Genomic DNA, 17,016 nt, shown 5'->3' on the forward strand with positions numbered 1-17,016 from the left:
CAGAAACTTGTAAATAACTCATGAAAGAATAAAGTAACGTAAAAACCAAGCACACCATTGTTTTTCTTATGAAATTCTCGATAAGTTTGATGTGTACACCCTTTCAACTTCCACAATCATCAAAGGTGGTTTTTCACGGGCAGATATCACCCGTGTTCACCACCTTTAAAGGAACAGTGTCACGAAAAAAAATTTTTACACATCAGTTTGATTTTAGTGTTTTATTAAAAAGTTTTATATTTATTTGTGTGTTTTACTTTTTTTCTATTTTTACACTTTTTCTTCCCTATGGGGGCTGCCATTTTTTTTTCCATTTCTGTATGTGTCGATTAACGACACATACAGACATGGAATACGGCAGCTAGAGTCCCATAGTGAATGCGAACGGGGCCCGTTCCATCCACTATGCTGTACGGCGTCTGTGTGGGAACGGCGTATGCGCCGCTCCCACACAGTCCAAGTTGAACTGTGCGCCGTCCGGCGCCATTTTCCTGTAGACCGGAAGTCGCGGCCGGACAGTAAAATTACTACTTCCGGTCGCGGCTTCCGGACTTGTGCACTTGGAGTGGCGGTAGCAGACGGAGCGGACGGACCGGAGGGAGCGGCGGTGGCAGGAGCAGGTAAGTTATTTCTATGTATGTTCGTGTTTTGGTGTGTGTTTACTAGCGTATGTAAACCTACTACACTGTGTGTTAGCTCAAAAAATGGCGACACACAGTGTAGGATAAAGGAGGGGGGGATTCTGAGAGCTCACTAGAGCGAGTGAGTTTTCTCAAATTTTGCAGCATAAAGCAATGTGGTTGCTTTACCACATGCAATGCTGCAATTTTGGGAATTGCTCCATCTAGTGACCAGCACTGGGAAATATTATAAATTAGAATCGAATTTATAATATTTCCTGACTCGTGAAAAAAATTAAAAAAATTAGAACAATGTTTAATCACCTATACACTAATTGTTTAACTAAAAAAAAAAATACATTTTTTTCTAGCGTCACATTCCCTTTAAAACAAGCTCATTTGCTTCCTTCAAATAGAGCAATGATCATTTAGTATAGGGACGAATGATCATTACTACTATTGTCCGTCCCCATGCATTTGCATCATCTTGGCAGCTCATCTCCCTGTTTACACAGGGAGATCTGCTGCTGACTAGCAAACTTTTTTTTGCCTCATAAAAGATGCGATCAGCTGATTGTGTCATTGATACACCCATTAACTCCACATTAAACCAGAATTTTCTTGAGGCAAATGTGAGGCTAACTTTTATGCAGCTTAAAAGCTATGCACACGTTTGAAAGGCAATTTTTTTTTAAATAAAAAGGTCAGTCAGCGTGATTAGTGCAACTTTCTGAATAGTTTTTATTAAAAATTATTTTTTATCTATACAGCTGCTTTGTATACTGTATACAGATTAGCTGTATTAGCTCTATGATCTGAATCCGTCAGTGGGTCCTGCGTGTCTCTGACAACGCAGGATCCACCTGTAAACTATCACATCTATTTAAATTATGAACTTAGATGTGATAGATTACAGGTGGATCCTGCATGTCAGAGACACGAAGGACTCGCTGTCACTGAACCTGTCAGTCCCATGGATCTGACGGGAGCAGGATTTAGCGGAAGATACAGCTGCTATGCAGGAGAATACAGAGCAGCTGTATCTCAAAAAGTAAATTTTTTTTTAACAAAAGCTATTTGGAAAGTTGCACTATTTACTGAGCTTTTTTTTTAAATTTCAAAGGTTTACATATCCTTTAACCCCTTAATGACCGGGCCTGTTTGGGCCTTAATGACCAAGCCAGATTTGTTAAATCTGGTATGTGTGACTTTATCAGAGAATAACTCTGCGAAAGTTTTAAATATCCAAGTAATTCTGACATTGTTTTTTCGTCACATGTTGTACTTTATTTTAGTGGTAAAAGTAGACTGATACGATTTGCGGAAATTAATAAAAAAATAGAAAAAATTAAGAAATTTTGTAAAAATTATCATTTTTCCCTATTTTTAACGGCAATATGTCACATATGTACATACATACATACAGTACAATTTTTTTTATTAAATATATATTTCTATCTCTTTACTCTATTTTGAAAGCGCTTTTAAAAAAAAAAAATTTTTTTTTGAGCAATTTAGTAGACATACAAGTTTAGTAATAATTTTATACATTTTGAAGTACATTTGGTTTTCCTGCACCAAGCCAGGTTTTCAGAGGCTCATAGGTGTCAGAATGGTGGAAACCCCCACAAGTGACCCCATTTTGCAAACTACACCCCTTAAGGTATTTATTAAGGGGTGTTATAAGTATTTTGACCCCACAGTTTTTTTGTAAGAATTCATGCAAAGCAGGCATAAAAAAAAATTTAATCTCACTTTTTTCATAAAAGTATCACTTTGAAGACCGATTTCTTTGTAAAGCGACCATGAGAATGAAGAAACACACCCCAAAATCTATCACCCTGTTTCTCCTGTTTTCAAAAATGCCCACATTGTGACCCTAATGCATTTCCTGGACACACGACAGGGCCCGAAAGGAAGGGAACACCGGAGACTTTCAGGTCTCATATTTTGCTTGAAAATGTTTTAGGCCCCACTGTATATTTGGAAAAGTTTTAAACTACCAGAACGATAGAAACTCCCCATAAACGACCCCATTTAGAAAACTAGGCCCCTTAAGGTATTTATTAAGGGGTGTACTGAGTATTTTGACCCCACCGTTTTTTGCTAAATTGAATGCATAGCAGGTGAAAAAAAATAAAAAATCACTTTTTACATAAAAGTATGACTTTGAATACCGATTTCTGTGTAAAGCGACCATAAGAATGAAGAAACACACCCCAAAATCTATCACCCTGTTTCTCCTGTTTTCAAAAATGCCCCCATTGTGACTCTAATGCATTGCCTGGACACACAGCAGGGCTTGAAAGGAAGGGAGCACCCGGAGGCTTTCAGGACTCATATTTTGCTTGAAAATGTTTTAGGCCCCACTATATATTTGGAGAGGTTTTGAACTACCAGAACGATAGAAACTCCCCATAAACTACCCCATTTGGAAAACTAGACCCCTTAAGGTATTTATCTAGGGGTGTAGTGAGTATTTTGACCCCACAGTTTTTTGCTAAATTTAATGCATAGCAGGTGAAAAAAAATTAAAAAATCACTTTTTCCATAAAAGTATCACTTTGAATACCGATTTCTGTGTAAAGCGACCATAAGAATGAAGAAACACACCCCAAAATCTATCACTCTGTTTCTCCTGTTTTCAAAAATGCCCCCATTGTGACTCTAATGCATTGCCTGGACACACAGCAGGGCTTGAAAGGAAGGGAGCACCCGGAGGCTTTCAGGACTCATATTTTGCTTGAAAATGTTTTAGGCCCCACTATATATTTGGAGAGGTTTTGAACTACCAGAACGATAGAAACTCCCCATAAACTACCCCATTTGGAAAACTAGACCCCTTAAGGTATTTATCTAGGGGTGTAGTGAGTATTTTGACCCGACAGTTTTTTGCTAAATTTAATGCATAGCAGGTGAAAAAAAATAAAAAATCACTTTTTCCATAAAAGTATCACTTTGAATACCGATTTCTGTGTAAAGCGACCATAAGAATGAAGAAACACACCCCAAAATCTATCACCCTGTTTCTCCTGTTTTCAAAAATGCCCCCATTGTGACCCTAATGCATTGCCTGGACACACAGAAGGGCCCCAAAAGAAGGGAACACCAGGAGGCTTTCAGGACTCCTATTTTGCTTGAAAATGTTTTAGGCCCCAATGTACATTTGGAGAGGTTTTGAGCTGCCAGAACGATAGAAACTCCCCATAAACGACCCCATTTAGAAAACTAGACCCCTTAAGGTATTTATCTAGGGTTATAGTAAGTATTTTGACCCCAGTTTTTTGCTAAATTGAATGCATAGCAGGTGAAAAAAATACTCTCATTGTTGCCCCAATCTGCTTATTAGACGTGTGGCTTGGCCAAAAAGAGAGGGAGCACCCTTTGGCTTTCAGGGCACAATTGAATAAATTCTCGGCCCCATATCATGCATTTAGAGGCATTGAGCAGCCTGAACAAAAAAAAAACCACGAAGAAATGACCCCATTTTAAAAACTAAACCCCCTAAAGGTATTCATCTAGTGGTGTAGTGGGCATGCGGACCAAATTTTTTTTAAAGGAGCAAATAATGGGTATTATTTCAGACACTATGGGTATATGTTTTCTTCAAATTCTTATTACGTTCCCACATGAAATAGAGGAGACGTGGTAGAAGGTTATTTTGTTAGAAATATGCCACATTAATAAATTTGTGCAGCATACAGAAGAGAAGTGAAGCCGTGTATTCATAATGGATATGTCAGGTCCGTATTTCACACCGAATAACCACCTCTGTAAATTGAAAGCTGAAGGCATGCCTGGAAAGAAATAAACCAGCCAAAAATGTTTGGTACATAACTTCCCTTGATCAGACAAAGAGAACTGAACTTTATTTAGAACAAAGAAACACACAGAGAAGACACATGCCCCTCCCTATAGATGTGGGACTTGCTTAAATCCTATTGGCTCCTCAGCTGTAAGTTTTCCTGTACATTCTTCTGCACACTCCTCTTTGCATTCCAGGGGGCGGTGTCTTCCAGAGGCGTGTTATGCAGGCTCTTTGTGCTCCATGAATCCAATATCTTTGTGTAATATACTGAATATATATATATATATATGTAAGGATAATATTTTTCAAACAATATACATGGTAATGATCCCTGACAGTCCCCCCTAAAAATATTATTATTCTATCCCTGAGTCTTGCCTATCAACCTACCACTAACCACTCGAACCAGGCGGGTAGGGGTTTTGGATTTCTTCACCAGCTTGAGACGAGCTACTCCTGATGAGTAACCCCCCTTTGTACCTGGACTTCCAAGGTGTCGGAGTGGTCCTAAATTTCCCTATTCTCCTCTGGATACAGGATGGTTGTCTTGATATAATCTACAAACCGCTGCTGGTTGTAATGTATATATAATTAATCCAGTCTACATTTTATTAATGGTAACAACTGTCGCACTGTCACTTACTATTCTAATGGGACTTTTACCCCTGCAGATATGACAGGTCATGGGCAGCACAGTGACCTTCACCTCACACCTTCACATAAAACTCCTCAGATTGTAATTTGCAGTGCCGTGGCATATTTACACACATTATAATTATAAACCTCAGACAATATAAACAATAGGGCCTCAACTAATAATCATAATGCTATCACCAATCTCATGCTATCACCCTCAGGTTTCGGGTCCCATCAGTTCATTGCCAGTCCTGTACACCATCGTCTTCTTCTTCTCCTGTCTTCTGCTCTTCACTGACTGTCACCCTCAGGGTAACCCACACAATTGTGGAGTCAGACTATGTTGGTGTCCAGTGGGGGAGTTATTATTACCCCCTCCTAGCCACTTACTTATCAAAACACTTGATCCTGCTGACGGATTCACTCAGGTCTTTGGTCTTTACTTTGAACTTTGCTGATGTCATCAGGACTTGGTTTGGTCCTTCTCATCTGTCCGACACCGTCTCCTTTAGTTTACGTCATCAGGCTGTACATAGCACCTCATGCTGTGAGCCTGGGATGAGATCCCACGTAGGCGGATTAGTGGAGTTGTATTGTGACTATCACCCCCTCCGCATCTGTACTCTTCCTCTGGCAAGTTACTTGTCTGGGCAGCCGCTTAGAATTGTTACACTGCCGTCAGTTCATGATAAACGCGTTGTAGTGGCTCAGGCTGCGCCTGCCGCATCTCAGTGATGGAGTTCATCGTGTTAAAAGTCTTTTAGTTCATATTTACTGCCACTTGCTGGGGACCCCCAACTCTTGTCAATTGTTAAAATAAATACTAATCTGGTGATAACATCATCCGCATACATTATAAACGTTGTTCTAAGTACATACAATAATGTCAGGCCCTTAAATGACATCAAACACCTTAATATAAGGAAAAACTTTTCTGTTACAATGGACAGGGCACCTAGAAGATGTGTAATTTATTGGGTACATTTCATTTGCACTTGGTGATACTCTTTCAGCAGTATTTGTATCTTGATCTCAGCTGATTGCCTAGAACATCTCCACCTCACAGAAATATACACAGATTCCACATGTTTATCTGATAAGTGTCTCAAACCAATTTTTCTTACTCTAATCTGGTTCGTTCTACCTGGGAAGACCTCTCAAGGTCGGTTCTCTTTGTGGGAGGCGGGTATAAGGTTGGCACCGGTCTGCCAGGACTGTTCTGTAGGCAAATCAAACTGCTCTAACAGAATTTAGCAGCATCAGCTGTAAAGCCTGGGACTTACCAATTAGATCTTACCAAATCGATCCTTGCAGTCTTGGGGCATATGTGAGGTCATACACCATCAATGCAAGTGCCATCAAGAGTGCCTTGGGTGTTACCGGTTCACGTTCCCTTATCCGTCCACATTCTGTTAGAATCTGGTTCTCACGCCTTCCGCTCCCAGTTGGACTCTTCCTGTGGAGAACAAGCTTTTTCATTGTATAAACATTAATTGATCTTAATCAAATAATTAATTTGAAGAAAAACATTAACAAATTGCATCTTTACATCGAATGTTCACATTGGTCAGTAACTAAAACTTACAAACTGATTCTTCTTCTTCATATACATATCTATACATACACATATACACTGCACAGAATTGCTGTGCTCTAAAATTTCCCTTTCACAACAAAAAATAAACAAATAAAAATGTTTTTGAATGGGAATATTCCACTTCTGTACCTTTTATCTGACGCCTCCAATAGTCCAATGCTAAGGCTGGTCCAGAACATTACATAAAACTTAACCTCAGTATTTAATATTCCCACAACACTTCTTAAATACAATTATTAAACAAACTAACTTTGGGATAACATCTAGAGAACTGCTAACATCTTATCATTGTACAAACAACAGGTCAATACTTGGGATAACACTGTTCCCCCGTCACTTACACACAACGTCTGCAGTGGGGAAAATACAGGCCGGGCTTCAGGCCCCCCTGAGAACAGGTCTACACACACGAGCACATTGTCATACACTTCTACCTCGGGTAGTTGTATGTTCTGCAGTCGCTGGGACGGATAATCTGGCCGGGCTGCACTTTTCACAGGTACCTTTGCTGTTTTACCTATGTCATGCCGTGCGCACATCATGCCGGCTGCTACAAACCTAGTGGTGGCATTATTGTATCCAGGGACAAGCCAATTTACTGACACCTGACTGCACATATCCTTGTTGTCAGGTCTGTCTTCTCTTGCTCTCTCAATTGGCTTACCCGATGATCCAATAAAGTTCCTACTACCAATGGGCCCATAATTGTGGGCGATGCCAAAAGCGTACCTAGAGTCAGTGTAAATGTCGGCCGTCTTACCTTCTGCCAGGTTACAAGTCTCAGCGAGCACCTCCAGCTCCGCTCCTTGAGATGAACAAGAAGGTGAGAGTGGTTTCTGGGTAATTTACCTGGTGCCTCGTATCCTGTCATGTACATACTGTATAATAAAATCTCTTTATTACAAATTTACATTAGAAACCCATGTCACATATAGATAGAACATCTCAAAGGGGTGGCGTCTTCATCCTCTAAAAATAAAACAAAATGTTATACACTTCTCCACACTCATCTGATAATCCAGAACACTTTGAGAATCTTCACTTTTATCAGATTCTGCAAATACTTGATTAATACAAAAACAAAATAAAAAAAATTCCTAAAAACTTTACATCAAATTAACAATGTCCAGACAATTTTTGTTTGTTTCCTTCTCCCCCTTCTAAATCTGTAAAGACTCATCTGTGAGTGACGTCACCTCCTGTGTAAATTTGCTGGAGGGGGATGGTCTCTTACACAATACCTCATATTGGGTGGAGACTACAGCACAGCATACCCAGTGCCATATTTACTGTTCTGGAAAGATCTGGAACCATCTACACAGAAAAACCTCAAAATGTAGGTTACTCTCATACACATTTAATCTGGATTACTCATTGGGGTCTCTTACACATTTTTAGATCTCCTGAAACCAAAATAATTAACTCAAAACAAACCAAAATTGTACCTGATCAGTTCCTTCACCATTCCCCCCTTTGTGGACTCTGCGAAAGTAATGTAGCAGAGTTCAAAATGACATCTCAACATAACACTAGTTTAACCCCCTGTAATGTACAACAGCCTGAAACAAAAATGACTTTTTCCTGACAAATACATTTGATCTTTACAATGACATAATTTATGTGTGAAATCAAAAACAAAACAATTGTAGTTAGTTATTCAATAAAAACAGAAAATATTATATCTGATAATATTAATTACTGCAAACCAATAAACTGTATATAAAAATAGGGAACGGTGGGGGGCACATACGTTTTCAAAACCCCGTGTCTCACAGTATCTGTAGTTTAATACATCTGAATTATCAAAACCCATGAAATCTGATCACATCATAACACATAAATATCGTAACTTTTATAAACATCAGCGCATGCGCAAAGAGAAGAAATTTATTTAGGTTTGTAGACATCACTGATATATATATATATATATATATATATATATATATATATATATATATATATATATATCTCAGCAGTGCATATTGAAATCCCTTTGTCTCCTCAGCCCTGCAGACTGCACCCAGTCAGCCCCCCTCCTCCTCCCAAACACGGCATACTACAGGGGGGAGGGAGGGGGTCACACACTCACAGCTTCTAACAGCGTCTAGTCTCACAATCTTAACACTTTCAATGCCGGCAAAACAACATACGTATCTGCAATCATTCATCACACTATTGTATAGGAATTATCTACGTTCAAAACATCAACCACATAATTTGTAACAGTACAATCTGTCGGCCACCATCTCTATATTATGATGACGTGTTGTTTCATCAGTGAACTAGACTGGAACTTCTGTAAATAGAAAAAAAACACTACAAATGACAAAATTAACAAGGCGATTATTTCATACTGATTTGGTTGGGCCGGGCGTGGCCACATCAGGGGCAGGGGGGGGCAGCCTCTCCCATTGGAAACACATTGCTCAGCTGTGAAGGGGGGGGGTGGTTTCCCACCCACAATGAGGACACACTCAACATGAGGTACGGACACCATTACCGGGCGTCGGCTGGTCCTGTGTTTTCTCATTCAAATAACATACAATACCTTTCTTATTCCTAACTTCCATTCACTTCACCAAATCATGAATAGGATCGGATGATGCTGATGATTTGAATATGGACCGTAAACCATCCGTTCTAACAGTCTATATTATACACGTAATTTATATAACAATTTTCGATCTGCAACTCTTGGTCTGGCAGGAAACATTATAATTTCACAGTCTGCAGCTCTCGGTTATATAATCTTCTATTTAGACTCTAATTACCCAGAGGATGGTTAGTCGGGCGCGACTAAGGTCTCACAGGTTTTCAACCTCACAGCGGAAAATATCACCTCTGTCGCCTGAGATAATCCAGGAAATCAACAAAAGGGTTCTACAGATCGCCACAAGACTGTCCACTAACACAGATAAGACGAAGATTTATAAAATCAATTCGCTTACCGTGTTATTGCGGAGGTGATCAAATTCCTTCAGTGGGCAACTTTGAGTTATCTGTTTCACCCTGTGATTGTCGATTGTCCGGATTTTGATATTTCCTCGAGTGAGGCCCCACGTTCGGGCGCCAAATGTCAGGTCCGTATTTCACACCGAATAACCACCTTTGTAAATTGAAAGCTGAAGGCATGCCTGGAAAGAAATAAACCAGCCAAAAATGTTTGGTACATAACTTCCCTTGATCAGACAAAGAGAACTGAACTTTATTCAGAACAAAGAAACACACAGAGAAGACACATGCCCCTCCCTATAGATGTGGGACTTGCTTAAATCCCATTGGCTCCTCAGCTGTAAGTTTTCCTGTACATTCTTCTGCACACTCCTCTTTGCATTCCAGGGGGCGGTGTCTTCCAGAGGCGTGTTATGCAGGCTCTTTGTGCTCCATGAATCCAATATCTTTGTGTAATATACTGAATATATATATATATGTAAGGATAATATTTTTCAAACAATATACATGGTAATGATCCCTGACAGATACATGTTGCTATAGACGTATCTGCCTGTACTTATGACTATGTCTTGCTGAAGAAGCAGTTGGTGCCATTATGATGTCATTGTGAACAGAATTCTGTCTTAATATAAATTCAGTCAGAGAGGAAAAAATAAACTGTACTGGAGTGACGAGCAATATCTTCAAACAAATGGAGGAAAATGTATCCAACTATGTTGCGAACTCGAGTCTGTTCACTAGATAGAAGAACACCTGCAGGGCTGTCATGACAAGGTTTTGTTTTTTTCAGTGACTGATTGTACAACGTCTCTTTAGCTCCATCAATCCCTATATGAGGGACGAACGTGCCAAGTGACGCGGTACACCATAACAGGCCCCTGCCCGGCAAGGTAGGAACTGCTATGTGCACAAAACAACCAATCACCTACAGAATATATAAAGGGACAGTGTCCAAAACCATCTATAGGAACAGTAAAGGATCACTAATCCCCAAAATGATGTCAGTATTTCCAGAAGTACCGTAACAAAGCCCATGGTGTATTGATAAGGAACAGCTCGATTATTAGAGATCCTCCAAAAAAAAAATATCATGCCCGTATCACGGTACAGAATTAGGAATGTAACAGCTGTATGTGGCAGGACATAGTCATAAGAAAAAGGAAATACATCCCCAATTTATTCTTGTAACCATTGCTAAAATGCACAACTTCCACTAATTCAGGGGCGGCACGGGTCGCAGGTGTTGGATTTATCTACTAATAAATGCAATGCCCACATTTCTTTTTTATTTCAAGAACACTTGTGGGGTCCATTTTCTGAATAGACAGATGTGGGCTCCTGCAAAATAAACTGTATTAATTTGTGAGTGATCAAGTCCTGGATTTAATTGTCCAAGAAATGTATAAAAAAAAAAAAAAAAAGGGGAAAATTAGTTTTACAGTCTGAAATAAATAATTTACTACCTCCCCGTGAGAATCCCTCCCTCCCTTGGAAAGCTCAGAAACGAAAAAAAAAATATGAATAAATGAAATTGACTCACTAAAAAGAATCCCCCCACCCCACCCTTTTTGGTGTTCCCTAAATTATAGATAAAATTAATAATTAGAAACGGTGTGGTAGGTCTCAAAACAGGGGTAGTTGCACAGGCCTGGATTTGAAGGGCACATGGGGCAGTAAAACCGGGTATCCCTCTTCCTTCCGTGTTTACTGCACACCCGGCATCTCCTTTGGGGGTATTCCTTACTCTCAGTGGCAGGGACGGGGTGAAGGAAGTGGCGCTCAGTGAGCCTTTTGACATTCTCTGACTCAAAGGTGCGGGGGAGTCAAACAGGAGGTGCTCTATAATTTTCTCCTGATACTGGAGGAAACTGAGCGTTCCCTGGGTCTTGTACAGCACATAGCTGTTGTAAGTGGCCATCTGGATAAGGTAGATCGCTACCTTTTTATACCAGGCCCTAGTTTTGCGCTTGACCAGGTACGGTTGTAGGACTTGGTCAGATAGATCGACTCCCCCCATGAACTTGTTATAGTCCACCACGCAGACCGGTTTCCTCTTATCAGAGGTAGCGCCCCTCTCTCTCACTGCCACTGTGGTGTCCTCGTGCACAGTGGAGAGCATATACACATCCTTTTTGTCACTCCATTTGATAGCGAGCAACTGGTCACTGGTGAATGAGAGTGACACACCCCTTACTAGTCGCCTGGACACCAGTTGTTGAGGGAAGCCGACTCTATTTTTTCGTACCGTCCCACAGGCCCCTGTATTCGCAGCATGGAGGGACTTATACAGGGGGACACTGGGGTAGTAATTGTCGGTGTACACATGGTACCCTTTCAGTAGGAATGGCACCATGAGTTCCCAGACAATTTTCCCACTAATGCCAATATCCTCTGGGCATCCTGGGGGATTAAGGTGGCGGTCCCTACCCTCATATATAAAAAAGGCACAGGTGTAGCCCGTTGTGCTCTCGCACACCCTATAGAGTTTCACTCCGTATCGGGCTCTTTTGGAGGGGATATATTGGCGAAATGATAGACGGCCCTTGAAGGACATAAGGGACTCATCTACCGCTAGTTTTTGTCCAGGGGTGTACAAATTTAGAAAAGACTCAGATAGGAGGGAGATGAGGGGTCTCAACTTGTTGAGGTGATCATGGCCTGGGTCACTTCTTGGGGGGATTTGGGAGTTGTCCGAGAAGTGCATGAAGCACATTAGCGTCTCATAGCGCGTTCGGGTCATAACAGCAGCAAATACAGGGGTGCTATGGATAGCGCTAGTAGCCCAGTAAGAGCGGATAGAAGTTTTTTTTACTATCCCCATATTTAGTGTAATTCCCCAAAAATGTTTCATTTCACAGACGGTTGTGGGGATCCATCCTCTGGAATAGTAAGACCTGGGATTTTGGGTGACAAATTGCCTGGCGTATAAATTTGTCTGCTGGACAATTAGTTCCAGGACCTGATCGCCTATAAACAAATTAAAAAAATTATAGGGGGTAAAATTTGTGACATCAGAGTTGATGCCTGGAGTCGCTGTAAATGGCGGAATTTGGGGGGGGGAAAGAAACTGCAGGATCCCACATTGCGGGAGGGACTGCAGTACTCCTGACGCTTTACCGGTGACCGCTGCGTCCACCACCATAGGGCTGGGGGGTCCAGTGGCAGAAGCAGAACTTGTGTCGCTTTCTGAGCCAAGTTCTGCTTCTGACGCAGTGTCCGTATCACTGCCGGAACCGCTAGAGCATAGCATGGCGTATGCCTGCTCTGCAGAGAACATTCTGTGGTTCATTATCTTCTAACACTAAACTAACAAGTAAATTTTTTTTTTTTTTTGTATTTTATTTTATTTTTTTATTTTATTTTTTTTATATAATATAGACACAACACTAACAGAAAAAAATTAAAAAATACGGTAAACCGCAGTTAATTACAGCAACTAAAAACAAATTCAGCGAGAAAAAAAAAAGAATTACGGAGATAACAAGTAATTACCGGTAATCTGGCGTGATTACGGGTAATCTGGAGTGATTACGGGTAATCTGGGGTAATTACGGACAATATCGTAACACTGGCGAGTATGTGGTGTATTTTACAGTATAATACAGCACAAGATGTCTATAGTATTTCTCTCTCTCCTGTCACAGATCAACTACAGTGAGAGGAGGGAGGGAAAGAGCACAAATCTTGTGCTGTATTGTTAAAATATGGGACTATGGTCACTGTGATAGGTATATCACAGTGACCATCAGATCAGGGACCAATTATCAGGGTCCCTGATCAGTTTCTATTTACAGGCAGAATAGCTGCCTTAGACTCACAGCGCATGCGTGCGCCATTTTAATTTTTTTCCCGGCAGTTAGGCACGGGGGGGCACGGGGGGACGGACGGGGGACACGATCGGTGGCAGCAGGGGGCCTAAGAAGCAGTTTTTTTTATCTCCTCTCACCAAACATACATGGTGAGAGGAGATAAAATCCTCATTTGCATCGGCACATTTATTGTAACGGCGGTCGCCGGTATTCGTTGAATACCGGCGATCGCCGGTATGGGGACCGCAAACAGCGGTCCCCAGTCACTGCTCCAAGCCCTCAGCTACCTCCGGCAGCTGAGAGCAGGGAGCTAAACCTCCCCCCGGCGGCGCTATTTTATTCCGATGCCGCGACGTAAAAAGTCTATGGCATCGGAATAAAGCCCGTTAGTGACCGACGTAGAAACACGATGGGCCGGTCACTAACGGGTTAAACCCTTTCCCGTCGCAGCCATTGTTCGGATTTTCACTTTTGTTTTTTCCTCCCCACCTTCCAAATACCATAACTTTTTTATTTTTCCATCAATATTGCCGTATAGGGGCTTGTTTTTTTGCGGGACGAGTTGTAGATTTTCACAGCACTATGTTTTGTACCATATAATGTAGTGGAAAACGAGAAAAAACATTATATGTGGTGTGGAATAGGAAAAAAACAGCAAGTCCTCAATCTTTTGGGTGGTTTTGTTTTTACGGCGTTCACCGTGCGGTAAAAACTGCATGTTAACTTTATTCTGTGGGTCAATACGATTACAGCGATACCAAATTTATATAGTTTTCTTTATGTTGTACTACTTTTACAAGGAAAAACTGATTGTTAAAAATAATAACTTTTAGATTTTTTCGTCGATTTAGCGGTACGAGGGCTAATTTTTTGCGGGGCAAGCTATAGTTTATATTGGTACCCTTTTGGGGTACATGGGACTTTTTGATCACTTTTTATTTAATTTTTTGTGGGAGATGAAGTGACCAAAAATCATCAATTCTGATATTTTAAAATTTTATTTTTTGCGGCGTTCACCATGCGGACTAAATAATGATATATTGTAATAGTTCAGACTTTTGCGGACGCGTTGATACCAGGGCTTCATAGGAGTACAAAGATGGCGGACCTGGGGGCCTTCATCAGGCCCCCAGGCTGCCATGCCAACCCATGGCACCCTCCCATCTCACCTCAAGGGGCCGTTGGAACGTTACAGGGGGTCGCCCCCCTGTTTTTAGTCATTTAAATGCTGCGGTTGCTATTGACCATGGCATTTAACGGGTTAAACAAGCAGGATCGCGCTCGAGCGGGATCCCGCTCGTTACCCGGAAGTGTCGGCTGTAGCACACAGCCGACACACTCGCTCTATGGAGCGGGCTCAGTCCGTGAGCCCGCTCCATACTCCCCCACCCGGCGTGCGCCGTATATATACGACGGATGTCGGGAAGGGGTTAAGCTGGCCCAAAATTGGGTCATTCAACAGGACAACAATCCCAAGAACACCAGCAACTCGTCACCTGAATGGCTAAAGAAGAAAAAAGATCAAGGTGTTGGACTGGTCAAGTCAAAGTCCATACCCCATTGAGATGCTGTGGCAAGAGCTGTGCAACGAATGCCCTAAAACTTCAATAAAGTGATGACACAATGTTGTAAAGAAGAGTGGGCCAAAAAATCTCCAAACCTATGTGAGAGACTAATAAACTTTACATAAAATGTTTCCTTAAAGTTATAGTTGCTAAAAGTGCTTCTACATGTAATTGAATTATAGGGTGTACTCATTTTTTCCCACCTGGTTTTCTGAATGTTGGTTTATATTTGGAAAAAATTTTTTTGTCACCAGAGGTTATTTGTTTGTTTATAGGCCCTGATAACTAAAAACATAGAAATTCCTATGACTTTATATGTGCTTATCTTGTGAAGAGAGCATTAGCAGAAATAGACACGTTCTAAATCAGGCCCTATTCAGACAACAGGGAAACTCGCCCGTTTATTTTAAACGGCCGTCACACGGCTGCTTTGAAATCAATGCATGCCTATGGGGCTATTCACATGCCCGTTTTTTTTAACGGCCAGGGAAAAATAGGACTCCAGTCTATGAGGGATCCGTGAAAACGAGTCCCGCATGGGTGCAAATTAGCCATGAAAAACGGCAGTTTTTCAAGGGCAATTTGATACCCGGTCGTCTGAATAAAGCCTCAGGGTCAGCAGAGGTTCTGTATATCTTGCTGTGTTAAATAAAGGAAATAGCAGCTTGATATGTGTAATGCATCTACCATCAGATAGAGGTATGTTAAAATTTTAAATTGCATGATATTTAATGAATGTCCTTAGAATTTGTTTTGATTTTGCAGGCGATACATCACAAAGTATGAAAAATTGCCCTGTGGCAAGTCATACGTATCTCGAAAAGGAAAAGTACAAACCGTGGCAGGTTCTGAACTTCCTCTTCATCAAGAAAACTCCAATATGTGCCGGGAAGCTTTTGGAGATAAACAGGATTCCACCGACAGCTGGTTTTGAAGAGTAATATATTTGTGTACTGCCAGTGCGTATCACCGGAGGGTTGTGTATGTACTGTATTTGTGTGGTGCATGCAAGTTTACATATTTACACTTATTTAAGTCATTTGTAAAGTGTTATAAGAATCAAATAATTTGTGGTGGTTACTGAGTGCACTGATATTGTAAAAAGTGAGTCTGTATTAACCCCCTCAGTGCTGAGGCTACCTAATACATTACTAAAAAAAAGTTGTCCTCCCTGATTTTGGTTCCTGGGTAAGAAACCTGTCATAGTAAGGCTATGTTCACACGGGGTCTTTTGCCGAGTTTTTTGACGCGGAAACCGCGTCGCAAAACTCGGCAGAAACGGCCCGAGAACGCCTCCCATTGATTTCAATGGGAGGCGTCTGCGTCTTTTTCCCGCGAGCAGTAAAACTGCCTCGCGGGAAAAAGAAGCGACATGCCCTATCTTCGGGCGCTTCCGCCTCCGACCTCCCATTGACTTCAATGGGAGGCAGGAGAAAGCGTGTTTTCTGCCCGCGGCGCTCAATGGCCGCGGGCGAAAAACGGCGCGATCATTGCTATTCACACGGAGTATTTTGGGGGAGGAATATCTGCCTCAAAATTCCGTTTGGAGCTTTGAGGCAGATATTCCTCCCCCAAAATACTCCGTGTGAACATAGCCTAACTGTTCAGTACTTGCTTCTAAACTATTGTGTTATTGCTTTGTGAAGTTGTCACTAAAGTTTTAAAGAATACCTGAACCTAAAAGCCAATATTTTATAAAGAATAATAGCAGCGCTCACAAGTTCAAAATATAAAGACTAAAGTAAGGTGTTAAAGATAGGTTGGAATTAGTCTGAGAATTAAAGCCAGTTTATCTTAATATTAATTCATTGTGAAGACAGACCAGGGCTGTCCACGCATGGTTTGAATGGGCATATGCTGACTTACAATGTATTTTATGACCCCCAAAAGTTTTCAAAGCCTCCATAGATATAGTTACATAGGTGGTTGAAAAAGACATACATCCACCAAGATCACTCTTTTATACCTACAACTCAAGTTGATCCAGAGGAAGGCAAACACCACCCAGTAGTACAGACCAATTTGC

At 41.2% G+C, this 17,016-nt stretch overlaps 1 protein-coding gene across 1 annotated transcript in view; it reads left to right on the forward strand.

The window, feature by feature from the left end:
- The window catches only part of MTTP (microsomal triglyceride transfer protein), a 109,642-nt gene extending 93,150 nt beyond the window's left edge, over nucleotides 1–16,492 (forward strand). Inside the window, exon 18 of the mRNA XM_075860635.1 lies at nucleotides 15,756–16,492. Coding sequence (XP_075716750.1) covers nucleotides 15,756–15,924 — 169 coding nt within the window. The 3' untranslated portion in view covers nucleotides 15,925–16,492. The remainder of the gene's footprint in view (nucleotides 1–15,755) is intronic.
- Nucleotides 16,493–17,016: the final 524 nt, after the last annotated feature.

This window comes from Rhinoderma darwinii, chromosome 1 (assembly GCF_050947455.1).
Source record: "Rhinoderma darwinii isolate aRhiDar2 chromosome 1, aRhiDar2.hap1, whole genome shotgun sequence".
Lineage (NCBI taxonomy): Eukaryota > Metazoa > Chordata > Amphibia > Anura > Rhinodermatidae > Rhinoderma > Rhinoderma darwinii.